This window comes from Mus caroli, unplaced genomic scaffold (assembly GCF_978045245.1).
Source record: "Mus caroli unplaced genomic scaffold, Mus_caroli_1 scaffold_2, whole genome shotgun sequence".
Lineage (NCBI taxonomy): Eukaryota > Metazoa > Chordata > Mammalia > Rodentia > Muridae > Mus > Mus caroli.
In genome coordinates this window covers 118,504,402-118,531,209 of record NW_028227257.1, presented here as the reverse complement: position 1 = coordinate 118,531,209, position 26,808 = coordinate 118,504,402, and the positions used below count along the sequence as shown (strand labels likewise).

The following is a 26,808-nucleotide window of genomic DNA, read 5'->3' as shown; positions in this document are numbered from 1 at the left end:
GCTAGTATTACTAGCATGTATTCACTGTACATGAGAATGGGTTTGAGTATGGATGCGATTACTTTAGATGTTTGTTAATAGATGAATTGATGAGCAAAATATGGTGTATCTATAAACAGTGTTGATTTCCTCAGCCATAAAGAACAAAATCAGGTCATTTGACTGAAAATGGATGAAGCTAGAGATAATCATGTTATGAGAAATAAGCCAGACTGAGGGATAATTGTTGAATGTTTCTCTTATGAATCTCTATTTAAGTAAGTATGCGTAGGTGTGGATGTGAAGGTAGGAGAGTGGTCTACGGAGAGGAGATGCACAGTAACAGTCAGGAGGCAGAAAGAATGATATACTTGAGCAGTGCACACTATCCCAGCTCAGCTTTAGCTGACTGGAGTAAAGGAAGCCATCCGTCACAGGAGAGGCTTCTGAGAACCATAGAGTGGCGAATAGAGCCACAGACTCTTGACCGTTACATTATGATTTTCAAACTAAGAACAGATTATTTTCTCCTGATCTCCTGATTTCTGGGGAAAAATGAAATAAAGAACAGAAGAGCAGCTCCTGTGTTTTGAAGTCTTTTGAGACTCTGGGAATGAAAATTAAATTCCTGAGTAGATTTAGTAGTTAGTTGACCCAGTAGGGGGGTAGAAACAAAATGAAGGATTTTAATAAAATTCTTTATCAAAATTGCACATGAGAGCATTACTCAGTCTCCCCACAAGCACTCAGAAGTCCCAGGGTTCATATTCTAAAAGACCTCCTGCTTGTCCCCAGTGTAGCTCTGTTTTATTGGCAAATAATCTGATTTAGCCTTGGCTTTGTTTTTGACATTTCCTAACCAAGGGCAATGTAGTGAGATCATTTAGTACAGTGAATACTCATGTCACTGTGGCAAATATTTGGATAAAAAGAACTTTGCTTTAGAGAAATTTGATATAATACTTATTATTTTAATCATGGGAGTAACTGGCTATTTTAGCTTGGCTTTTTATATGCTTAGAAAAGCATAATAACATATGCTTATATATATTATATATTAATCTAATATATTAATATTACCTTAAGGTAATATTACCCCACACATCAGAGGTTTTCAGGTTGTCCAAGAATAACACAAAAGATAAAAAAAAATCCTTTATCAATTAATTTGTGCATCACAGTATAAGAGCTTTAGTATAAGAGCTAAGAAAGTATCTTCAGTATTAAAAGTTAAAATTTAACACTCTTTTAAATATGGCTTCTATAACAAGTATGTCAGAAATAAAAGTTTTATGGGGTTGTAGAGATGGCACAGTTGGTAAACTACTTGCCTTACCCTCACATGAATCCAAATCTGATTGACATTACCCACAGAAAAAGTAAAATCTGCTTGCAATCTTAGTGTGAAAATGAAACCAGAAACAGGTGAGCCTTTAACTCTATTTGTAAAACAATAGCGAACATATAATCAAAGACTTTTAAAAACAATTCCTTTGAGTTGTTCTTATTCCTTGTGATTTATTATTGCTTGGGAAAGAGACAAGGTAAGGACTAGACAAGACAGAGGTCTAGCACACTTCCTTTAGGGTTAGAGACTTATTTCTGGAAGAAAGCTTTGCTTTGAGTAGCTACTCAGATTTTTGCATGAATTACAAGTGATTACACATAATGGGTGAAAATTCATTAACACTAACAATTTTACTCTAACTTTTACTATGTGTTATTTTATATTACTTTAATTATAAAATATGTATTTACTATATAAATTTACTGTAATTGCTATTCAAAGTTCAAATATTATTCTTAAGAAGCAGGTAAAAGACATTTAGAGATTTAAGAACCCTTTACCTCAAGTCTTTAAAAATATTATCGGAACGTTGGTAAGAAAACAAGTTTAAGAAATGGATATTTCATTAAACTCCTGCTTTTAAAAAGAGAGCATTAGGATCCAGTGAAGTATATTGCAAAGTGTGCTGCATATAGTTATGCACACTATTATTCAATTTACCCATCCTTTATAGCCACCTTCAGTTAAAGGTTACGTGAGTATATTGGAATCTCTGAACATGTTAGGGAAGGCAGCACAAACACAGCAGGTAACACAGAGCTCCTAGGCCTGAACTTGATTCATCTTCATGTTTTCATCTTCCTGACTTTTTGTTTTTATCTTTAAAAAAATTATTCAATGACCGTTCCCTCAGTAATAGCTCTCTTAAACTGGGATACTGCTATGGAGACTTCTAATGTTATGTTGAGTGTCAAATGACTTACTCTTTGAAACACTGTTGAAACTGACGCAGGTGCTCAATAAGTGCTTAGGTTAACATTCATTATAATCATTATTCCTACTGAATTTGGGAAAGTTGTGATATATATTCATATATTTATTTAAAGTCAATTTAAATCATCATCTCATAAGTTCTACTTTATGTATAGTAGGATACCAGAGGAATCAAGTAGTTTAGCAGAGATTAAACTTGCCATTATCCAGGAAGCCTAGCTCTAGGACTATAGCTGTCAGTCACTGTTGCAGGTTACATACATCAAATGTATAGGGTGGCATAGGCCAAGGTAATCTGCAAAGGTCATGGAAGGCTCCATGAAAGCAGTCTCACAGTATGTCTTAGCTTTCATAACATTCCTTTTTTTTCCCTGATTTCCTTTGCACTAGAAATAATACATGTAAAACCATCAGCTCTGGTATTGCAATAACTGGTCTGTAAGTCATGAGTGTTGCTTACCATTACAGGCTTTCTGCTTGATATAGCCTAACTAGGGCAATCTATTGTTTGAAAAACACAAACTAAGCCTGAACACATGTAGCAGAGTGTCCCTGGGAAAGCTGATTAGCTCCAGAGTCTCCAGAATACCCATCTGCTTAGAAATATACTGAGATTATATATGCTCTGTATACTATAGCAAAGTGCACAGAGGTTATTAATATTACAGTAATTGATAGTTAATATTACTGCAATTGTTATACTACAGTTAAAAGAGTCAAAGAACTAAGAAACTCAGAATACAGGCTTAGAATACTTTAGTGGTTTGATTTGGATAACAATCAGACACCCAGACTTTAGTTCTAGTTCTATTGTGGGCTTGAATGTATGTGTGTGTGTGTGTATGCGTGTGTATGATGCCAAATGTAAACCCCATGTACGTTACTGTAAATTGTTTGTGTTAATGAATTTTCATCCATTAGGTATAATCATTTGTGATACATGAAAAAAAATTAATCTGTCAAATTATAAGAAGCATGGATTTTCTACCTTGAAGTCACTGATAACTCTATTCTTTTGCATAAATCTTGCCCTTTATCTGGAATTTCATTATTCATCCTGATTATTTTGTTTGTCCTATAGTACTTAGTTTTATTATAAATTTGTGTGATTAGTATGTTTTTTGTTTGTTTGTTTGGTTCGTTGGTTTGTTGGTTGGTTTGATTTTTTGAGACAGGGTTTCTCTGTGTAGTCCTAGCTATCCTGGAACTCACTCTGTAGACCAGGCTGGCCTCGAACTCAGAAATCTGCCTGCCATTGCCTCCCAAATGTTGGGATTAAAGGCATGCGCCACCACTGCCTGGCGATTAGTACGTTTTTATACACCATTTATTATGTTTAGCCAGCTTCTGGTGTAACACTTACATGCTTGCCATTTTAAAAAATACACATATATCTTCTTCCTTCAGGTATGAAATCTTTGATATCAATTGTGTCCTTTAATTCATCAAGATTTTTACATGTATTAAGTGATTAGTAATAAAAACTAGTGGTTCTATAGCAAGCAGAAAGTCTGTAATGATAAGCAACACTCATGATTTACAGAGCAGCTATTGCAATACCAGAATGAATTATGATTTATTAATTTAAGAACTCTAAAAAATAGGACAATCAAAAGAAAATTCAAAAATTGATGAAATATTCTTTATGATCTGGAGAGTAGAAAATGTGTCAGCAATTACAGCGAATAATGAGAGTAACAGAATCACTTATTGATAGAATAGTAGTGATAAGGGCAAATATTACTCTGGTTATTGTGGTTCTCTGAAAACACAATAAACATAAACTAGAGCCAGATACTCTGCTATGCCTTTTTTTTTCGAAAACTACTAATAAAAGATGAGTTTTTAAAATAATCCTCACTCAGGATGACATTTTGTAGTTCCATCCATTGCCTGCAAAACTCATGATGTCTTTGTTATTAATAGCTGAGTAGTATTCCATTGTGTAAATGAACCACATTTTCTGTATCCATTTCTCTCTTGTGGGGCATCTGGATTGTTTCTAGCTTCTGGCTATCACAAACAAGGCTGTTGTGAACATAGTGGAACATGTGCCCCTGTGGTATGGTGGGTGTCTTTTGGGTATATGCCCAAGAGTGGTATAGCTGTATCTTCAGGAAGATCTACTTCCAGTTTTCTGAGGAACCACCAGATTGATTTCTAGAGTGGTTGTACCAGCTTGCAATCCCACCAGTAATGGAGGAGTGTTCCTCTTTCTCCACATCCTAGCCAGCATCTGCTGTCACCTGAGTTTTGGATCTTAGCCATTCTGACTAGTGTGTTTTTGATTTGCATTTCTGTGATGACTAAGGACTTTAAACTTTTCTTTAAGTGCTTCTCAGCTGTTGGTGATTCCTCTATTGTGAATTTTCTGTTTAGTTCTAAATCCCATTTTTCTGATTGCGTTGTTTGGTTTTTTTGGAGGTTAGCTTCTGGAGTTCTTTATATATTTTGGCTATTAGCCCTCTGCTTCTTCTTATTGAAACATTTGAAATACTTTAATAAAGAATATCTCAATATCATATGAATACCTTATTTTCATTTCTCTCTAATTTTCTCCTTATTCATAGTGTATATTCCTTTCTTGATATTTCCTGGATATACCAGTAAGACACAAGACATCAGGCTAAAATCATGTCTCTTTACTGTAGATTTTGCAAATGTAAAACACAGAATTTGATCTTAGGTGGAATACAACTATAATCTTTTCTTTTAAGAGCAAGTGCATTTGTATGAATTAGAATATCTCATTGTTGAGATTCACTGCAATTACAAAGCATTTGTACATGTAAATAATTCAATTCTTTTCACGAACATGATAACATTTAAAGTTTACTCGAATCAAAATGAAATAGTGTTCGGTACACTTGCCCCATTTATGGACCTAGCTGTGGTGTGTCCATGCTGCCTTGGCACCACTCTTCATTGTATGGCACCAGTTCATCAGAGAAAATCCACTCCTCTACCAATCTAGCACCTCATTTTCTGAAAAAATTTCTAAAGAATTAGTAAACAAATCAGAAAAGTCCATTGGGAATATGCTCTGTTACTATTGTCGCTTCCTACAGGGTTTTAGCTGCCTTTAATACTTTATAAAAGGGAAATAGTAGATATTTTCATGCTTTTTTCTTAGGATCCATTATCTTAGCCATCTCAAATTAAAGTTCATACAAGTAGTTATTTCTGATGATCTATTTAAAAGGGCTAATAAGATCAATGATGATGTAATTCTCAAAGTACATTTAAATATTTTTGCCTTTCAACTTAAATTAATCCATAAAACATAAAATTGTAAGTGTTAATGAGTTACTATATAATATGTGACACATGTAGATTGGATGTTTCATCTGCAGCTCATTTCTTTCATAGTACTCCCTTTGTTAAGCTGGAAAATGAGACAACCTGTCACCCAATCCCCAAGACTGTATACCAGGAGCTTCTTCACTCAACAGTCCCTTCTTCCGAATATCTCTGACACATGCAGCAACTCTCCTGATCTTCCTTCTAGACCAGAAAAAATGGAGTCATGGTTTTAATGTTTCTACTTAGACATTAGGACTTGTTAGACATTCCAGACTTAACTTGGAACTTCTTTATTCAGATACATCAAATAGGAATAGTAGACTATCTTACTATTCTTTAGTAGACTGTCCCTTTGAACCCTTCTAGAACACGTTGATCGAGTAGTATGCATCCTAGGTCTCTGTGAATCACACTACTTTTGTTACTGCTTTGATTTTGTTGTCCTTATACTAAATGTACCTGCTTTGTCTTTGGCAATTAAGTTCTGTCATGTGTGTCCCACATCCAGTTGCCCTCACAGCCTTTAAGGTTTCCAGCCCAGGGATGATAACATGTTATTGGACTCAGTTCAAGATTGGTTTTCCAATGAAAGAAAGTTGTTACAAATATCTGATGTTTCAAAGTTGTTGGGTAGATAGTTCTTCTCTTTTACAATGCACTCACTGTTTTTTAAAGATTTTTTTTTCCATTTTAAATATTTATATACTGGAATTGACCTAGAATTAATCTCAGAAGCTTTGTTCTTTTGAATGTTTCTCCTATTATGTTCATTGTTCATTTTAAATCTATTTTTGTATATATTCTTGAGCAGATAAAAGTTGGAAATATTTTCACTATATTCAGTATTTTGTAATCTTTTTCATACTATGTGGTCAAATTGATTATATTAAATACTTTATCCATTATTTTGCTGAATACCAAATTATTTAGTATGTTTTGAGCATGTGTACAATGCTCATATGTGTAATATCTAGCCATCATTCTAAACTGGAAAATATATATGGAAACTAAATGGAGACTTAATCACATCAAAATAATTTATAATCTTGTTCAATAAGCTGTCTCACACTACAGCAATGTAATTATAGAGTTTTCATTTATCTAATAATTGCCTACTAATTGCTTTTAAGGGACTAGATCAATTTTTAATGGAAGTGGAATTAATTCACCCTGTCATAACATGTGTAGTGTCAATACTAATGATTTTCATAGTTTTCTTGTATCTTAAAAATGTGATCCTGTTAATAAGAGTTCTTTATCAGGGATTAAAATGACTGTTACTAAATTCACAAGATTTATTTTAATCTTTCCATCTCTCTAATAAATAATGCCAATAGGAATGTATGGGCTTGGCAATGGTAAATCAAAGAACTTACTGCTCTGAATATATGACAAAATTTATTTTTTGATTCTTTTCTATCCAACAATTGCTAATCTGGCAGACTAAATCTCCAAATAGTGGATAATGTTTTAAAATTAAAAGACTATGGATACTTACATTTGTTTAATTTTATTTTTCCTCACACTATAGAGAAATGATGAAGAAGCCATTGTGGATAGAGGTGGAACACGCTCTATTCTCAAAACACATTTTGAGAAAGAAGATTTAGAAGGTGAGACATTATCTTGGTAGGATAGTTGATAACTTTCCATGGGTATTTCAAAGAGAATTATATGTTTATTAGTTGTGGAGAACTGAGAGTGTTGTTATGAAAGTAATGATGTTGTGCTGTATAGCATAGAAATGACTGTTCTGGTACAATCTAGAATACCAACAGGCAGACCTACAAATGGTGAGCAGCATTTGCTCACACACAGATATATGATCAAATCATTCAACATTCTAGAGAATATTAGTGGCAGATTTTCAATAATCCCTGTTTTAAGGAATTATAATCAATTAGAGACTGAAAAGAAAAAAATAGATCTATCATCTGTGGTATGATAAGAAAAGAAGAGCCTCTTGTCAGAGTAGGCTATCACCAGAAGAAAATTAAAGACAGTTATTCTTCTAGTCAGGTATCATAGAAGTTCCTTTTCTATGAGTTGTCTTCAATGAGAAGAACTGCTAATCCAATGGGTGAGATAGTACAGTCTACTGTTTAATTATACTAACTAATGGCAGACTGCAGTTGGTTGGAATGCCAGATCTGTCCCTTTATTAGCATAAGGCCTTTAGGTGACTTTCTACATCTTAATTCTCTCAATTGTTAGCACACTAAAAGCAATGTATGCATCATAAAGATTTTTAGAAAAACGGGATACAATATTTCAAAAAATGCCCAGAAATAGAGTAAAATAATCAGTGGTTATAACACCATAATTTAATATTCATGCAGAATTAACTTTCATGTTTTCAACCATGAATTTTGTTCATCTCTTAAATATGAGTTATATACAATATTTGTCATTTGAATGTAAGGTAAAATCTAGATTGTCTTAAGTGCAGGCAGAACTAATTATTCATTATGTGCAGAAGCAGAATGCTTTTCAATTTAAACATTGAGAGAGAAGCTTTTAAATTGCAATGATTTTAATAGTGTTTGGATTTTATTTTTAGTTGTAATGATTTCATAGCATGATAGTTGATGCAATATTTGGAAATGACTTTTATCAACACAGATATTGTTGATAATATACATTATATATAACAGGTATTTTGTATGGTACACAAAAAAGAATATCTAGGTCTAAGAAGGTCACAATTGTTGAATGAACCTAGTTATTTGCTATACCACACATATTTTACTATATACATTATAAATAACCTTGAAAATCATAGTTATAATGTTTCATATAAAAGAATTCTTCTTGGGTTTGGGCAACAATATATTACAGTTTTTCCTCAGCGTTCTTTGTTTATTCAACATTAACCATGTAAACAGCATGTGCAGAAATGCTTGTAGTTTTAAAAATAAGGCTTATCTCTCACAACCCTTGTTGTTTGGGGGCATAATTACATTAACCAGTTTGATTCTAAGTATAGCCAGAACCAAGCAGAACAGGAGAAGTTGCAGAGATGAAAAGTGGACTTCAGAACTTAAAATGAGATAATATAAAATTTCAATTCTTAAAGAACAATAAATTACTAAATAACATTGAATTGTGTATAGAAGAAATAATGAAGCAGTCATCCTTCCATGAGAGACATCTTTTTAGATTCTAGGACAAAAGACAGAGCACAAAGAGCTGAGGATTGTTTGTAAAACTCCTGCACTAAAGATCTCACATATCTGTCTTTCTGTGTCCTTGTGCTGTGCGGTCCATCACCAAAAAAATCAAAATCTACCAACAGAAGCTCTCTGGACATCCCATGCTGATACATTTTAGGGAGAATGCATCTCCTTAAGTAGTCTTTAAACCAAGTAAAATAAGAAAGCTACCGTGTATGATGACAAACTGTTTTATCTTTCCCACTGATTTTTGTTGTTGTTTACTATCTCAAGGTTGAAACAAAATGAAAGCATCAATTCAGAATGTTAAATTGTTCTTCCCTCATCTAGCTGTTAATATGGGCAAGAGGAGTTGAGCTTAGATAGTTAGAAAAGAAAGAGCTTGTGTGGGCAGTGCATTAGATAGCCATCTCATTTCTCTTTACCGCCTGTAAAATACACTGTCAGGTAGAGGTTGGAGAGAGAGGTAGAGACATCCACTCCAAGGGAACATGATAGCAGAACCCAGTTAGATTTTTTTCTTTTCTTTAATTATTAGTGTCATACAAATATACATATGTAAATAAACCTGCTGGATCTATTTAGTGTTGCTCCTATGTGTATGTCTTTAGGACTAACCACTTACTATAAGTTGATAACTTAGGAGGCTTATTCCTGGGGAAAATTGACTCTCCTTCATTTTGCAGCCATTTACTACCTGTGACTTTTCATCTGGGGGTGGGACCATGGAGTTCATTAACGTGCTCAATGGTTGTATTATTCTTTAGGTCCTGATTAGGCTGCCATATTGTGATTTCATGGGTGTAGATTCTCTGTCTTATACTGAAGACATAGTCTCTTAGCAGTGACCTGGTCCTTTGGCTCTTACAGTCTTTCTGCCCCCTCTTCTCTGAGATCCCTCAGACTTTAAGTGTAGCCAGCCACCAGATATGGTGAGAATCCAATAGGCCACTCTACTTTCTCTCCCCCTCTCCTTCATTATGGTCTTTCTAGTCTTCTGGCAGCTTCCCTCAAACAGACCTCTATTCTCAGCCCATTGTCCTTCCTTTGGGACCCTGACTAGCTTTTAAGGAGTCAATTTTATTCAGTCAGTAGCAACCTAACAAAATTTCACACTTACAAAATAATCATTATGAATTTAGGAACAAGAGGCATTTGGTTTTATATGTAGTTCTATAAGTAGGTACTAATTTTAAACTGGGAGGATATAGTTACTGCACTAATAGCATGGGTTTGGATTTTGCTTATAATGTAAATCTGTCTATTTGCCTTTGCTTTGATGCATTTTAAAGTCATGCTAAGTTGGTTTTTGGTTTTAGGAAGTCAATTGATCATGCTTGACAAATCATGTTTATCTTCCCTTAAAAATGCCCCAAGAAATCCAACACAAAAAGAAGTGAACCTAGAAATATGTCCAATTTCATGGAAATCTTGGAGTTAAATATTTGTGTGAATAAGCCACACACAGATACATGAAATTAATACTTAATAATTCACAAAGAATTACAGTAAAAACTGAATTGTCCTTCTAGATATAACATACATTATTGAAAGATAATGTAATTGATGTAGCTACATTATTACATACATTTTTGTGCTAAATATTATAAGGGAATATAGAATGATTATATGTATAATTATTAATTATATTTTATATGTCATTAATAATCACAATTATTCATTATTTTTATTAAGAAGATGAAATTTACAACTGGTAGAACACAAGTAGATTGTTCAACACTGGCATCTGTGAGTAGGTGTTTTCATCTAGAGCCGTGGTTCTCAACCTTCCTGATGCTACAACCCTTTAATAATAGTTCCTCGTGTTGTGATGACCCCCAACCATAAAATTATTTTTGTTGCTACTTCATAATTCTAATTTTGCTAGTGTTATGAAACATAATCTAAATATCTGATATGTGACCTCCAAAGGGATTGTGACCCACAGGTTGAGAACTACTGCCCTAGAAGGTAATGACTATATTTATGTCTTTTCTGATGAAAATTGGTCATAAAAACAAAGATGACATTACATTAATTTTTTTAAAAAACATTTTTTCAATTTTAAAAATAGAACACAGATATTATATGTATTGGCTGTTATTTTTCCTGTCCTAGAACACAGCAAATGGACAGGTACCTGTGCTAGTAAATGGTCTATAATGTATGCACAGGTTTAAGAGATCTGGATGTACCTGGTTAGGTAATGCAGGAGTGATATTCAGGATGAGGTAGTCAACCTTTCCCTTTGTGTAATGGAAAATACTGTGACTTTAAGGAGCACATTTAGTGATGCAGACAGCATAGAATAAATACTTTAAATGGAAAAGAGTTAGGACTGATATCAGAGACAGACGCATTTTATAAATAAAAAATTATCAAGTAAAAATTTTTTTATTTAAAAATTGTTGCTTCCTAGAATTTATGTATATTTTAGCTACTAGAACTATCAGCATAATTTAGCATTCTGAATGCAGCTAGTAGAAATGCCAGGTGTTTAAAAATATCTTAGAAATCTCAGGTACAATATATTTAGTGGAAAATAATCACCTTCTCAAAAACAACAGCTTGGAGTAAAATATTATATTAGTTACATTATTCATGTGTATTATACATTCTCATGAGTGACAGCTGTATGATTTCTTGCTTTCCAAATTCCAAACCTCTTTTTTGTTTGTTTGTTTCACACGTGTTTTATAGTGTTATTATCTCGTCTATTATCTAAAACCAAGATGATACAATTTAGAAGTTTTGCATGCTTATTTTTGGTCACAATGCTGTCACTAAATTCTCTGGGTTGATGTTAGTGACATCTTTTTTTTGGTTGTTATTTTATTTATTTACTTTTCAAATGTCCCTCTTCCCTGTTTCTCCTGCTCAAACCCCCTGTTTCATCCCCCCTTCCCCCTGCTTTTGTGAGGGTGCTCCACCACTCCTCCATCCACTCCCGCCTCCCCGCCCTGGCATTCCCTTACACTGGGGCATCGAGCCTTCACAGGACCAAGGATAAGGCCATCCTCTGCTACATATGCAGCTGGAGCCATGGGTTCCTCCATGTGTACTCTTTGTTTGGAGATTTAGTCCCTGGGAGCCCTGGGGTTGGGGGGCTGGTTAGTTGATATGGTTCTTCCTATGGGGTTGCAATCCCCTTCAGTTCCTTCAGTCCATCCCCTAATTCTTCCATTGGGGTCCCTGTACTCAGTCCAATGGTTGGCTGTAAGCATCCATATCTGTATTGGTCAGGTGATAGCAGAGCCTCTCAGGGGACAGCTATACTAGGCTCCTGTAGGCAAGTGACTCTTGGCATCAGCAATAGTGTCAGGGTTTGGTGTTTGCAGATGGAATGGGTCCTTAGGTGGCAGTCTCTGGATAGCCTTTCCTTCCGTCTCTGCTCCACTCTTTGTCCCTGCATTTTCTTTAGAAGGTACAATTTTGGGTTAAAATTTTTGAGCTGAATTGGTGGCCCCATCCCTCAACTGGGGGCTGTGCTGTCTACTAAAGGTGGTATCTACGGTTCTCTCTCCCCTTTGTTGGCTATTTCAGCTAATATCATCCCAGTTGGGTTCTGGGAACCTTTTGCTTCCCTGGAATCTGGGACTTTCTAGTGGTTACCCCCAGTTCGTCATGCCCACGGCTACATACCTCTGTTCAAGTTCCTGACCTTCTCCTGTGTCTCCTCCCACACCTGCTCCTGCCTCACTTTTCCCTCCCCCTCCAGTCTCCTTAGTGACATCTTTTCTTCTGCCCCTTTTCTATTCCTGCTGATTTACTCCACTTGGTCATCTGCTCTATCACTCCCATTGTGTCTTTCCAGCCCTCCAGCCTCCTTAGCAACACCAACATGTTCTTTCTAGGCAGTCTTCTGCTTCATGAGGCAATACTTAGTGAAGGATATCTAATCTCCATAGTTAGAAAACCTCTGGATTGTGATTAAAGCAAACTTCAGTACAATTGAGGTTAATGAGTTTTATTTTTGTTTTCCATGTCAGTTTGGGAGTTAGTACAGTCTAAAGTGTGATATAACAAGGGGAAAATAATTAATACTTTAAATTTATTCTAATTATCTTCTAACACATATGTAGGTTACCCAGTTAAATTTGAATTTTATGTAACTACTGCATGCTTTAATAATGATAACTTTACTATGCATGTCCATGTAATGTTTTCATTTATTATGTCATATATGTTAAATCTGTAGATCTCTAGAAGTAGATATTAGGATGAGCAATGAATATGTCCCTTCTGGAAAGAGACATGAAAACTTTATATGCCCCAGTACAGGGGAACGCCAGGGTCAAAAAGTGGGAATGGGTGGGTAGAGGAGTGGGGGAGGGTATGGGGGACTTTTGCGATAGCATTGGAAATGTAATTGAGGAAAATACCTAATTAAAAAATATTTTAAAAAAATACTTAAATATACTGTAGACAGTGCTATTTTTTCATTTGTAATATAATATTTTATCATTTTTGAGAATTCCATAATACAATGTACTTTAGTCAAAAAAAAAAAAAAAACCCAAAAACCAAAAAACCAGGCATAGGCCAGTGAGATGAATTTGGAGGGTAAAAGTGTTGCTGTCAAGACAGATGATTCGAGATAGAGCTACGGGACCCAGCTGGTTGAAGGAGAGAGCCAGTTTCTGTTGCCCTCTGATCTCCATAGGAGAATTGTAGCCCATATATATCACACACTCACAGGCGTGGGCTCTCGCACACGCACATGGTAGAGAAATGCATTTGTAAATGTAATAAAAGAGAACTGAGTCAGTGATTTCCTTTCTTGTCAGTAGTTTTGCTTTCCAGTGGTTCACATCTGTGTGCCATGTCGTCATTCTTTTCAGCGGAAAGGAGCTAACTGTTACCTACAGAAGCACCTCCCCTGAGTCATACCACACTTGCCATACTTAGAATGAATACTTTTTGATTTCTTCATCATTTACTTTTCTTTGAGATATCTGTCACAGTTATTCTTGAATGAGAATCATTTATGCCCCATTTCTTTTAAAACTGTATCTTATATTTATTAAACCTTTATAACTTAAAACTTTTGTTCCAAATACTTCTTGTCCACTGGTCTTGGTAGTGTAACATATCATCCCAAAAGTTAATGGTATCAAACAACTGCTGTATTTTGGTTATCGTCTGTACTAGCTAGTTTTGTTGCCATCTTGACATACTTGAGGAGAGAAATCCTCACTTGAAGAATTGCCTGGATCAGTGGTCCTGTGGGAATGTCTGTAGGTCATTTTCTTTATTTATCTATGTGAGATGGCCCAGACCATTGGGTTGCACCATCCACAGGCAGATGCAACTGAACTGCATAAAAAGACTAGGTAAGCATGCGTAAGGGAGTGTGATGGTAAGAAATGTTCCTCCATGGTCTCTGCTGCATGTCCTGCCTTCAGGTTGCATCTTTGCGATTCTGCCCTAGCTTCTCCTGATGATGGGATTATAAGATGTAAAATGAACTAAACCCTTTCCTCTCCAAGTTGGTTTTTGGTAGTTCACAGCAACAATAAAGCAAACTAGGGTATTGTTTATAGATAATTGGTTTGAGTGGAAATCTACTAGTTCTTCTTCTGCTCTAACTCAGCTGACTCCCGCATGTGTTGGCAGCTAATGGTTTGTCAACTGAAGCTGACTGGTTAGTCTTCAGCCTCACAGGAGACTCTGGTTGATTACTCTGCAACACCTGGGCCACTATTACATTAGTATGTCTTGCAAGCAGGCCACTGTTGTGATTAACAGGGGTTGTAACTAGAAAATATACTTTCTTACATGTATATTTTAGGATGCTTCTCCAGTATAGGTTTCTGTATAGTTTTTCAGAGGCCTTCAGTGTAGTTGGCCTTTCCCATATTTCTTCCTTTACCCCATTCTCTATTCTTTTCACTATTTAATCTCTTCCTCTAATTTCCCCATTATCTTCCCCAAAGACTACATTCTTTTTTCTTTTTTTATTTTTCAAGTATTTTCACATGCTTTATTTATAAATACATGTAATAGAAATAAAACTAGGCAACTACTAAAAGTGAGAAGCTAAAAAAAATAGCAACAAAACAGAAAGTAGCAAAGAATATTTTTTGACCCCCCAGCAAAGAATATTAAATGCTAACTAAGTGTATTGTATAATAACAGTATACAGTTGATTGACTGAATGAGTAGACAAGTTGTTATATTTTTTCAAAATTTCGTATATTATACAGTGAAATATTTCCCCCATAACTCACCCCCATGTTCACCAACATGCCCTCTTCCCTAACTTCATGTATTTCTTTGTTTTGCTTTTTGAAAAATTCACTAAGTGCAGTTAGTGCTTCCCATATATGCATGGGTGTGAGGCATCCACTAGAGCAGGGGAAATACAGCAATGTCCATACCTTCATTAAAGAATGGCTTTTCCCAGCAGCTATCCACTGTCAGGAGCTCCTATGGGGTTTTGCCTGGAGGTCTTTTTTTTTTTTTTAATTTATATATTTTTTTTATTTTTAATATTTTTATTACATATTTTCCTCAATTACATTTCCAATGCTATCCCAAAAGTCCCCCATAGCGCCCCCCACTTCCCTACCCACCCATTCCCATTCTTTTGGCCCTGGCATTCCCCTATATAAGGGCATATAAAGTTTGCAAGTCCAATGGGCCTCTCTTTCCATTGATGGCCGACTAGGCCATCTTTCGATACATATGCAGCTAGAGACAAGAGCTCCGGGGTTCTGGTTAGTACATCATGTTGTTCCAACAATAGGGTTGCAGATCCCTTTAGCTCCTTGGGTACTTTCTCTAGCTTCTCCATTGGGAGCCCTGTGATACATCCAATAGCTGACTGTGAACATACACTCCTGTGTTTGCTAGGCCCCGGCATCGTCTCACAAGAGACAGCTATATTTGGGTCCTTTCAGCAAAATCTTGCTAGTGTATGCAATGGTGTCAGCGTTTAGAAGCTGATTATGGGACGGATCCCTGGATACGGCAGTCTCTAAATGGTCCATCCTTTCATCACAGCTACGAACTTTGTCTCTGTAACTCCTTCCCTGGGTGTTTTGTTCCCAATTCTAAGAAGGTGCACAGTGTCCACACTTTGGTCTTCATTCTTCTTGAGTTTCATGCGTTTATCAAATTGTATCTTATACCTTGGGTATCCTAAGTTTTGGGCTAATATCCACTTATCAATGAATACATATTGTGTGAGTTCTTTTGTGATTGTGTTACTTCACTCAAGATGATGCCCTCCAGGTCCATCCATTTGGCTAGGAATTTCATAAATTCATTCTTTTTAATAGCTGAGTAGTACTCCATTGTGTAAATGTACCATAATTTCTGTATCCATTCCTCTGTTGAGGGACATCTGGGTTCTTTCCAGCTTCTGGCTATTATAAATAGGGCTGCTATGAACATAGTGGAGCATGTGTCCTTTTTACCGGTTGGGACATCTTCTGGATATATGCCCAGGAGAGGTATTGCTGGATCCTCCGGTAGTACTATGTCCAATTTTCTGAGGATCCGCCAGACTGATTTCCAGAGTGGTTGTACAAGCTTGCAATCCCACCAACAATGGAGGAGTGTTCCTCTTTCTCCACATCCTCGCCAGCATCTGCTGTCACCTGAATTTTTGATCTTAGCCATTCTGACCGGTGTGAGGTGGAATCTCAGGGTTGTTTTGATTTGCATTTCCCTGATGATTAAGGATGTTGAACATTTTTTCAGGTGTTTCTCTGCCATTCGGTATTCCTCAGGTGAGAATTCTTTGTTCAGTTCTGAGCCCCATTTTTTAATGGGGTTATTTGATTTTCTGGAGTCCACCTTCTTGAGTTCTTTATATATATTGGATATTAGTCCCTTATCTGATTTAGGATAGGTGAAGATCCTTTCCCAATCTGTTGGTGTTTTTTTTGTCTTATTGATGGTGTCTTTAGCCTTGCAGAAGCTTTGTAGTTTCATGAGGTCCCACTTGTCAATTCTCGATCTTACAGCACAAGCCATTGCTGTTCTATTCAAGAATTTTTCCCCTGTGCCCATATCTTCAAGGCTTTTCCCCACTTTCTCCTCTATAAGTTTCAGTGTCTCTGGTTTTATGTGAAGTTCCTTGATCCACTTAGACTTGACCTTAGTACAAGGAGATAGGAATGGATCGATTCGCATTCTTCTACATGTTAACAACCAGTTGTGCCAGCACCATTTGTTGAAAATGCTGTCTTTCTTCCACTGGATGTTTTTAGCTCCCTTGTCAAAGATCAAGTGACCGTAGGTGTGTGGGTTCATTTCTGGGTCTTCAATTCTATTCCATTGGTCTATTTGTCTGTCACTATACCAGTACCATGCAGTTTTTATCACAATTGCTCTGTAGTAGAGCTTTAGGTCCGGCATGGTGATTCCACCAGAGGTTCTTTTATCCTTGAGAAGAGTTTTTGCTATCCTAGGTTTTTTGTTATTCCAGATGAATTTGCAGATTGCACTTTCTAATTCGTTGAAGAATTGATTTGGAATTTTGATGGGGATTGCATTGAATCTGTAGATTGCTTTTGGCAAGATAGCCATTTTTACAATGTTGATCCTGCCAATCCATGAGCATGGGAGATCTTTCCATCTTTTGAGATCTTCTATAATTTCTTTCTTCAGAGACTTGAAGTTTTTATTATACAGATCTTTCACTTCCTTAGTTAGAGTCACGCCAAGATATTTTATATTATTTGTGACTATTGAGAAGGGTGTTGTTTCCCTAATTTCTTTCTCAGCCTGTTTATTCTTTGTGTAGAGAAAGGCCATTGATTTGTTTGAGTTAATTTTATATCCAGCTACTTCACCGAAGCTGTTTATCAGGCTTAGGAGTTCTCTGGTGGAATTTTAGGGTCACTTATATATACTATCATATCATCCGCAAAAAGTGATATTTTGACTTCATCTTTTCCAATTTGTATCCCTTTGATCTCCTTTTGTTGTCGAATTGCTCTGGCTAGGACTTCAAGTACAATGTTGAATAGGTATGGAGAAAGTGGACAGCCTTGTCTAGTCCCTGATTTTAGAGGGATTGCTTCAAGCTTCTCACCATTTACTTTGATGTTGGCTACTGGTTTGCTGTAGATTGCTTTTATCATGTTTAGGTATGGGCCTTGAATTCCTGATCTTTCCAAGACTTTTATCATGAATGGGTGTTGGATCTTGTCAAATGCTTTTTCCGCATCTAAGGAGATGACCATGTGGTTTTTGTCTTTGAGTTTGTTTATATACTGGATTACGTTGATGGATTTCCGTATATTGAACCATCCCTGCATCCCTGGGATGAAACCTACTTGGTCAGGATGGATGATTGTTTTGATGTGTTCTTGGATTCGGTTAGCAAGAACTTTATTGAGGATTTTTGCATCAATATTCATAAGAGATATTGGTCTGAAGTTTTCTATCTTTGTTGGGTCTTTTTGTGGTTTAGGTATCAGAGTAATTGTGGCTTCATAGAATGAGTTGGGTAGAGTACCTTCTGTTTCTATTTTGTGGAATAGTTTGTGAAGAACTGGGATTAGATCTTCTTTGAAGGTCTGATAGAACTCTGCACTAAACCCATCTGGTCCTGGGCTTTTTTTAGTTGGGAGACTATTAATGACTGCTTCTATTTCTTTGGGGGATATAGGGCTGTTTAGATCATTAACCTGATCTTGATTCAACTTTGGTACCTGGTATCTGTCTAGGAACTTCTCCATTTCATCCAGGTTCTCCAGTTTTGTTGAGTATAGCCTTTGGTAGAAGGATCTGATGGTGTTTTGGATGTCTTCAGGATCTGTTGTTATGTCTCCTTTTTCATTTCTGATTTTGTTAATTAGGATGCTTTCCCTGTGCCCTCTAGTGAGTCTGGCTAAGGGTTTATCTATCTTGTTGATTTTCTCAAAGAACCAGCTCCTTGATTGGTTGATTCTTTGAATAGTTTTTCTTGTTTCCACTTGGTTGATTTTTCCCCTGAGTTTGATTATTTCCTGCCGTCTACTCCTCTTGGGTGAATTTGCTTCCTTTTGTTCTAGTGCTTTTAGGTGTGTTGTCAAGCTGCTAATGTGTGCTCTCTCTAGTTTCCTTTTGGAGGCACTCAGAGCTATGAGTTTTCCTCTTAGAAATGCTTTCATTGCGTCCCATAAGTTTGGGTATGTTGTGGCTTCATTTTCATTGAACTCTAAAAAAGTCCTTAATTTCTTTCTTTATTCCTTCCTTGACCAAGGTATCATTGAGAAGAGTGTTGTTCAGTTTCCACGTGAAGGTTGGCTTTCTATTATTTATTTTGTTATTGAAGATCAGCCTTAGTCCATGGTGATCTGATAGGATGCATGGGACAATTTCAATATTTTTGTATCTGTTGAGGCCTGTTTTGTGACCTATTATGTGGTCAATTTTGGAGAAGGTGCCATGAGGTGCTGAGAAGAAGGTATATCCTTTTGTTTTAGGATAGAATGTTCTGTAGATATCTGCCAGATCCATTTGATTCATAATTTCTCTTAGTTTCTCTGTGTCCCTGTTTAGTTTCTGTTTCCATGATCTGTCCATTGGTGAAAGTGGTGTGTTGAAGTCTCCCACTATTATTGTATGAGGTGCAATGTGTGCTTTGAGATTTACTAAAGTTTCTTTAATGAATGTGGCTGCCTTTGTATTTGGAGCATAGATATTCAGGATTGATAGTTCCTCTTGGAGGATTTTACCTTTGATGAGTATGAAGTGTCCCTCCCTGTCTTTTTTAATGACTTTGGGTTGGAAGTCAATCTTATCAGATATTAGAATGGCTACTCCAGCTTGTTTCTTCATGCCATTTGCTTGGAAAATTGTTTTCCAGCCTTTCATTCTGAGGTAGTGTCTATCCTTTTCTCTGAGATGAGTTTCCTGTAAGCAGCAAAATGTTGGGTCTTGTTTGTGTAGCCAGTTTGTTAGTCTATGTCTTTTTATCGGGGAGTTGAGTCCATTGATATTAAGAGATATTAAGGAAAAGTAATTGTTGTTTCCTGTTATTTTTGTTGTTAAAGTTGGCATTTTGTTCTTGTGGCTGTCTTCTTTTAGGTTTGTTGAGGGATTACCTTCTTGTTGTTTCTAGGGCGTGGTTCCTGTCCTTGTATTGGTTTTTTTCTATTATTATCCTTTGAAGGGCTGGATTCGTGGAGAGATAATGTGTGAATTTGGTTTTGTCGTGGAATACTTTGGTTTCTCCATCTATGTTAATTGAGAGTTTGGCTGGGTATAGTAGCCTGGGCTGGAATTTGTGTTCTTTTAGTGTCTGTATAACATCTGTCCAGGATCTTCTGGCTTTCATAGTCTCTGGTGAAAAATCTGGTGTAATTCTGGTAGGCTTGCCTTTATATGTTACTTGGCCTTTTTCTCTTACTGCTTTTAGTATTCTATCTTTATTTAGAGCATTTGTTGTTCTGATTATTATGTGTCAGGAGGTATTTCTTTTCTGGTCCAGTCTATTTGGAGTTCTGTAGGCTTCTTGTATGTTCATGGGCATCTCTTTCTTTAGATTTGGGAAGTTTTCTTCTATAATTTTGTTGAAGATGTTTGCTGGTCCTTTGATTTGAAAATCTTCATTCTCATCCACTCCTATTATCCGTAGGTTTGGTCTTCTCATTGTGTCCTGTATTTCTTGGATGTTTTGAGTTAGGATCTTTTTGCATTTTACATTTTCCTTGATTGTTGTGCCGATGTTCTCTATGGAATCTTCTGCACCTGAGATTCTCTCTTCCATCTCTTGTATTCTGTTGCTGATGCTCGTATCTATGGTTCCAGATTTCTTTCCTAGGGTTTCTATCTCCAGTGTTGCCTCATTTTGGGTTTTCTTTATTGTGTCTACTTCCCTTTTTAGGTCTAGTATGGTTTTGTTCATTTCCATCATCTGTTTGGATGTGTTTTCCTGTTTTTCTGTAAGGACTTCTACCTGTTTGATTATGTTATCCTGTTTTTCTTTAAGGATTTGTAATTCTTTAGCAGTGTTCTCCTGCAATTCTTTAAGGGATTTTTGTGCTTCCTCTTTAGTGTCTTCTGCCTGTTTAGCAGTGTTCTCCTGTATTTCTTTAAGTGTGTTATTAAAGTCCTTCTTGAAGTCCTCTACCATCATCAGGAGATATGCTTTTAGATCCGTGTCTATATCTTTTCCGGTGTGTTGGGGTGCCCTGGACTGGGCGAAGTGGGGGTGCTGGGTTCTGATGATGGTGAGTGGTCTTGGTTTCTGTTAGTAAGATTATTACGTTTACCTTTCGCCATCTGGTAATCTCTGGGTTTAGTTGTTATCGTTGTCACTGTTTAAAGATTGGAGCAGAAGCTGTGTTCCACTCACCAGCAGTCTCTAAATCCTGCGGCGGGGGTCGTGGGTAGCTGATGGTATCCATGTGCTGGTCCAGCAGGAAGAGGCCTGTGGTCCTACTCAGGCTGGTTTTCTGCTTCCCTAACTAATGCAGTCTCAGGTCCTGCACGCAATTGGATTGGAGCAGAAACTGTGCTCCACTCACCAGAAGTCTTAAGATCCTGTGGCGGGTGTTGTGGGTAGCTGGCGAGTGTCAGCCGACCCTGTGCCCCAGCTGCCCTGGTGCTTTTCTGACTGGATGAGGCTTGTGGCCCTATGTAGGCCGGATTTCTCTCTCCCCAACCAGAGCAGTCTCAGGTCCCGCGTGATTGGACTGGAGCAGAAGCTGTGTTCCACTCACCAGCAGTCCCAAAATCCTGCTGAGAATTTTCTAATTCTCTATGGAGGCACTTAGTGCTATGAACTTTCCTCTTAGCACTGCTTTCATTGTATCCCACAATTTTGGGTATATTTTGCCTTCATTTTCATTGACTTCTAGAAAGCCTTTAATTTCTTTATTTCTTCCCTGACACAGAGATCATTGAGTAGAGCGTTATTCAGTTTTGAAGAGTTTGTGGGCTTTCTGGTGTTTCTGTTGTTAAAGTACAGATTTAATCTGTGATGGTCTGATAAGATACAAGGTATTATTTCAATTTCTGCTGAGCTTTGCTTTATGACAGACTATATGGTCAGTTTGGGAGAAGGGTCCTTGAGGTGCTGAGAAAAAGGCATTTGTTGGGGCTGGCCAGCAGCTCACATGTACAGGTTCAAGCCTGGAAGGCATCTTGGAACTGAAAGAAAAGAGGGAGCCTAGCCGGGTTGAGAAATAATGGAACCAAGACAACTAGTCTGTTCAAGGTTCAAATTTTTAATGGTGGACACGCTTTATAAAAGGGGGGGGGGGAGTCCATTCCCGCCAATTCATCCTTGGAGCCTGGAACCAGCTGCAGGTGATGATGTGCAGAATAGGGGCATAGTCTCCAGAATAGCTCCGGGCCTCTCAGCAGGCAGCAGTATCTTGAAGAGGAACAGTGACAGTGACTCAACAATAGAGTGATCTAGGGAGGAAGGCTCCACCCTAGATAATCTCCTTAGTGACAGCAAGGTCAAGTTCTGGCTCAGCCTGCTTCAGGCTTGTGGGAGGCTACAGGCATTCGTTTGTGTTTGGGTGAAGTATTCTGTAGATGTCTGTTAGATCCATTTGATTCACATCTATTTGTTTCATTATTTCTTTCTTTAGTTTTTGTGTTGATTGGTGAGAATAGAGTGCTGACATCTCCCACTATTATTGGGTGGGATTTGATTTAAGTTTTAGCAATGTTTCATTTCCAAGTGTAGGTGCTCTTGTGTTTGTGGCATAGATGTTAAGAATTGAGATATCATTTTGGTAAAATTTTCTTTGATAAGTATGAATTGTTCTTCCCTGACTCTTTTGATTAATTTTAGTTGAAAGTCTATTTGATTAGATATTAGAATGGCGACTTCAACTTGTTTCTTGGGTCCATTTGCTCAGAAAACCTTTTTCTAGCCCTTTACTCTTAAGTAATATTTATCTTTATTTAGTAGGTGTGTTTCTTGTATGCATCAGAATGATGGATCCTTTTTTCATATCCATTGTTAGCCTGTGTGATTTTATTGGGGCATTGAGTCCATTGATGTTGAGAGATATTAAAGATCAGTGGTTGTTAATTCCTGTTATTTTCTTGTTGTTGTTGTTAGTGGTGGTGGCAGTGGTGGTGGTGGTGGTGTGTGTGTGCGTGTGTGTATGTGTGTGTGTGTGTGTGTGTGTTTCCCTTGTTTTTGCTTAGATAGAATTTTAGATAGAGCTTTGCTCAACTCTTTGGGTTGGTCCTTTCCATGTAGTATTTTTCCATAGGTCTGGATTTTTGGGTACATTATTGTTTGAATTTGGATTTGACTTGAAATATGTTGTTTTCTCTATTTATAGTGATTGAGAGTTTGCTAGACCCATAGTAGTCTATGGGTTTTTAGCTATTGCAAGATATCTGTCCAGGCCCTTCTAGCTTTTAGAGTCTCTGTTGATAAGTTGGGTGTAATTCTGATAGTTCTACCTTTGTATGTTACCTAGTCTTTTTCCCTTGCTACTTTTAATATTCTTTCTTTGTTCTAAATATTTTGTGTTTTGATTGTTATGTATCAGGAGAATTTTATTTTCTGCTCCAGTCTAATTGGCGTTCTTTAAGCTTCTTGTATGTTTATAGGCATCTTTTTCTTTAAATTGGGACATTTTTCATCCATGATTTTATTGAAAATCTTTTCTGGACCTTGGAGCTGTGACTTTTCACGTTCTTCTATTCAAATTATTATAGGTTGGCTCTTTTCTTGGTATCCTAGAATTCCTGGATGTTTAGAGCCAAAAATTTTGTAGATTTAAAGAATTTCTTCCTAGTTGGCCACCAATAGGAGGTGAGGCCCTTGTTCTTGTGAAGATAATATGCCCCAGTACAAGGGAATGCCAGAGCCAGGAAGTGGGAGTGGGTGGGTTGGAGAGCAGGGCCTGGGGGGGGGTTACAGGGGGCTTTGGGGATAGCATTTGAAATGTAAATGAAGAAAAATCTAATAAAAAAAGATTTTCTTGACTGATGTATCAATTTCTTCTGTTGTATCTTCTACACTTGAAATTCTCTCTTCCATCTCTTGTATTCTCTTATTTATGCTTGTGTTTGTGGTTCCTGTTCTCTTCCATAAGTTTACCATCTCCATGATTCACTCAGTTTATATTTTCTTTATCATTTCTATTTCCACTTTCAGGTCTTGAACGGTTTTACTTATTTCCTTCACCTGCTTAATTATATTGTTTTGTATTTCTTTAAGGGATTTATGTGTTTCCTCTTTAAAGCTTCTACCTGATTGTATTTTTCTGTGTTCATTTCCTCTTTACAGGCCTCTATCATCTTTATATAATTAAATTTAAGGTCATTTTCTTGTGCTTTGGTTCTATGAGGATATCCAGGGCTTCCTCTAGTAGGACACCTGTGCTCTGATGGTGTCATATTGCCCTGGCCTTTGTTGATTGTAGCTTTTTTTGTTTGTTTGTTTATTTTGTTTTGAGGACTTTAAGCCATCTAGATGGCTTTAGTCCTGGATGTACCTGTTGTAGTAAATATCAGGAGGGGACCTATCCTTGATGATCCTGACATGGAAGGCCTCTGGTGGGTATCTTTGGGCTGTATGGTTCAGGATCAGCAGATCTGATGAACATGGCAGGAGAGATGGTGGGAGCATGGAAGTCTGACTGGGATAGCTGGCTGCTCAGGGCAGCTGGACATGCCTCGGAAGCCTCAGCAAGCATGGAAGATGGGTTCAGGAAGGGAATCACCTGTATGGTTATGGCCAACATGTTTGGTCACTGTGGGTAGAGTGGTGGTGGGAGGATCAACAAACTACTTTTAAGGGTGGACTGCATGCTTGGTAGTAGATAACCAAGAGAAAACAAACTCGACTTCATCTTGGAAATTCCTTGTCTCAATGTTGTGTAAGGGCTTTTAAATTTTTCTTGTTGTTGTTAATATAATTTAACTTTATCAATTTTAAATTCTGACAAAAATCCCCCTTCTCTCTTTGCTGGTCCCCCCCTCCTTTCCACCTCCCCTCTTTCCTTTCTTTGTCAACTCCTCAATGGCCAGCCTCAGTGGATATTAACTATCCATGGCATATTAAGTTACAATAAGTCTAGGCATCTTCTCTTCTATTAAGAATAGACCAGGAAATCCATTAGGGACAAAGGGACCCAAATTTAGGAAACAGAGTTGGAGACAGATCCCAATGTTAGGAGTCCCACAAGAAGATCAAGGTATACAACTGTAACATTAGGGTGGAGGGCCTATGTCCGCCCCATTCAGGCTCCTTGGATGGTGCATCAGTCTCTATGGATTCAGGTCGGTTGATTCTGTAGGTTTTCTTGTGGTATCCTTTACCCTTCTGGCTCCTATAATCTTCTCTCACTCTCTTTTGTGGGATTCCCCCAAGCTCCACCTAATGTTTGGCTGTGGGTTTCTGCATCTGTTTCCATCAGCTGATCAGTAAGAAAGCTTCTCTGATGATAATTGGGCAAGATGCCAGTTGCATGTAATTTTAAAAATCCATGCTAGCTCCAGCTAGATTTTAGAATCAGTAGCCCATTCCCCCCCCCCCCCCCGCGCGCGCGCCCCTCCCCGCCCATACACCTCAGCACCCGTTTCTTCTTTCCCAATGCCGAAAACAGCCTTTTGGCCCTGGTTCCTACAGCCAAGAACCAGGGCTGGCTTGCTATATTGCCCACGCCCATCCATCCAGAGAACGCCTGAAGCTACTGCTTTCGTTCCTTCCACAGACTGACTGCCGGGGCGGTTAGCCACACTGACCACCAATGATTGCTCAGCGGTTTTGCCCTCTCTCTTGCCCACCTAAATTGTCACAAATGGAAAACATCAGACAGCCTTAATATTAAATACTAGCCAGATATGTATCGGTAAATCTCCAACCCCAATAATCCTGTACAAAGAATACACAACGCAGTTATAATATTTATAAGCTGCAAGCCTAGATTGGGCAGACAAACCACTATACTACTCTATTCTCCAGCTATGAGATCCCTTGCTACTTGTGGCTCCTCCAGGCCATGTGGTCCTCCTCCATTTTCCACCTCCACTTCCTCCATCTTCCTTTCTCTCTGTCCCTCTGTCTTGTCTTCTCCTATCTTCCTCTCCCTTCTCTAAAACTTCCATTGCCCAATCACAGGCTCTAGCCTTTATTTGACTAGTTAAAATGTGGAGCAGGGTTCACATGGAATCATCTGAGTATGTGATCCACTCCTAGTTGGGGACAGGAGTAGAATCAAAATACAAACAACACCAAGGCAATCCACAATAGAGTCCACTCTACAAGTATAGCAGAATGCCATTAGGAATCATTTCATTGACTTTCTTTTTCTATTTGTATTTGGTTCTATCTTAGGTCTCTGAGCTGTCCAGCCTGTGGTTCCTGGCTCTCTGGGCAGTGTCAAGGGTGGGCTTACTCTCATGGCTGGCCTCAAACTAGATCAATCATTGGTTGGAACCTCCCACAATTTCTGTGCCATCTTTACTCCAGCACATCTTGAGGGCAGGATAAATTGTAGGTTGAAGGTTTTGTAGCTGGGTTGGTGTCATAGTCCCTCCACTGGAAGTCTTGCCAGGTTACAGGAGATGACCAGTTCAGGTTCCATATTCCCCATTGTTAGGATGTCTTACCTAGGGTTACTTTCATCTATTCAATGGGGAGTTTCCATTGCCTCAGGTTTCTAGCTTATCCCAGAGATGCTCACTGATTCCATTTGTCTCTCTCAGTACTCTTTCCCTCTGTCTTTCACTCATCTGATCCCTCCTGTACCCATTCCAACCCATAACACTCCACTATGTAAATGTATCACATTTTGTTATCCATTCTTTGGTTGTGGGCCATCTCGGTTGTTTCCAGTTACTGGATATTATAAGTACAGCTGTTGTAAACATAGTTGATCAAGTGTCCTTGTAGTAGGATGGAGTGTCCTTTGAGTATATGACCAGGAATGGTATAGTTTGGACTTGAGGTAGATCGATTTCCAATTTTTTGAGCTACCACCATATGGATTTCCAAAGTGACTATACAGATTTGCACTCCCTTCAGCAACAAAGGAGTCTCATTGTTCCACATGCTCGCCAACATGAGCTGTCACTTGTGTCTTTAATTTTAGTGATTGTGAAAGGTGTAAGAATTTCAGAGTTGTTTTGATATGCTTTTCCCTGATA

The 26,808-nt window shown here is 37.6% G+C and overlaps 1 protein-coding gene across 16 annotated transcripts in view; it reads left to right on the top strand.

The window, feature by feature from the left end:
- Positions 1-26,808, top strand: part of Slc4a10 (solute carrier family 4 member 10) — a 458,674-nt gene that overhangs the window by 290,868 nt on the left and 140,998 nt on the right. For all 16 annotated transcript variants that reach the window (XM_085834843.1, XM_085834838.1, XM_085834841.1 and 13 more), the window contains one exon: positions 7,095-7,176. In XM_085834843.1, the coding sequence (XP_085690969.1) occupies positions 7,095-7,176 (82 nt within the window). The remainder of the gene's footprint in view (positions 1-7,094; positions 7,177-26,808) is intronic.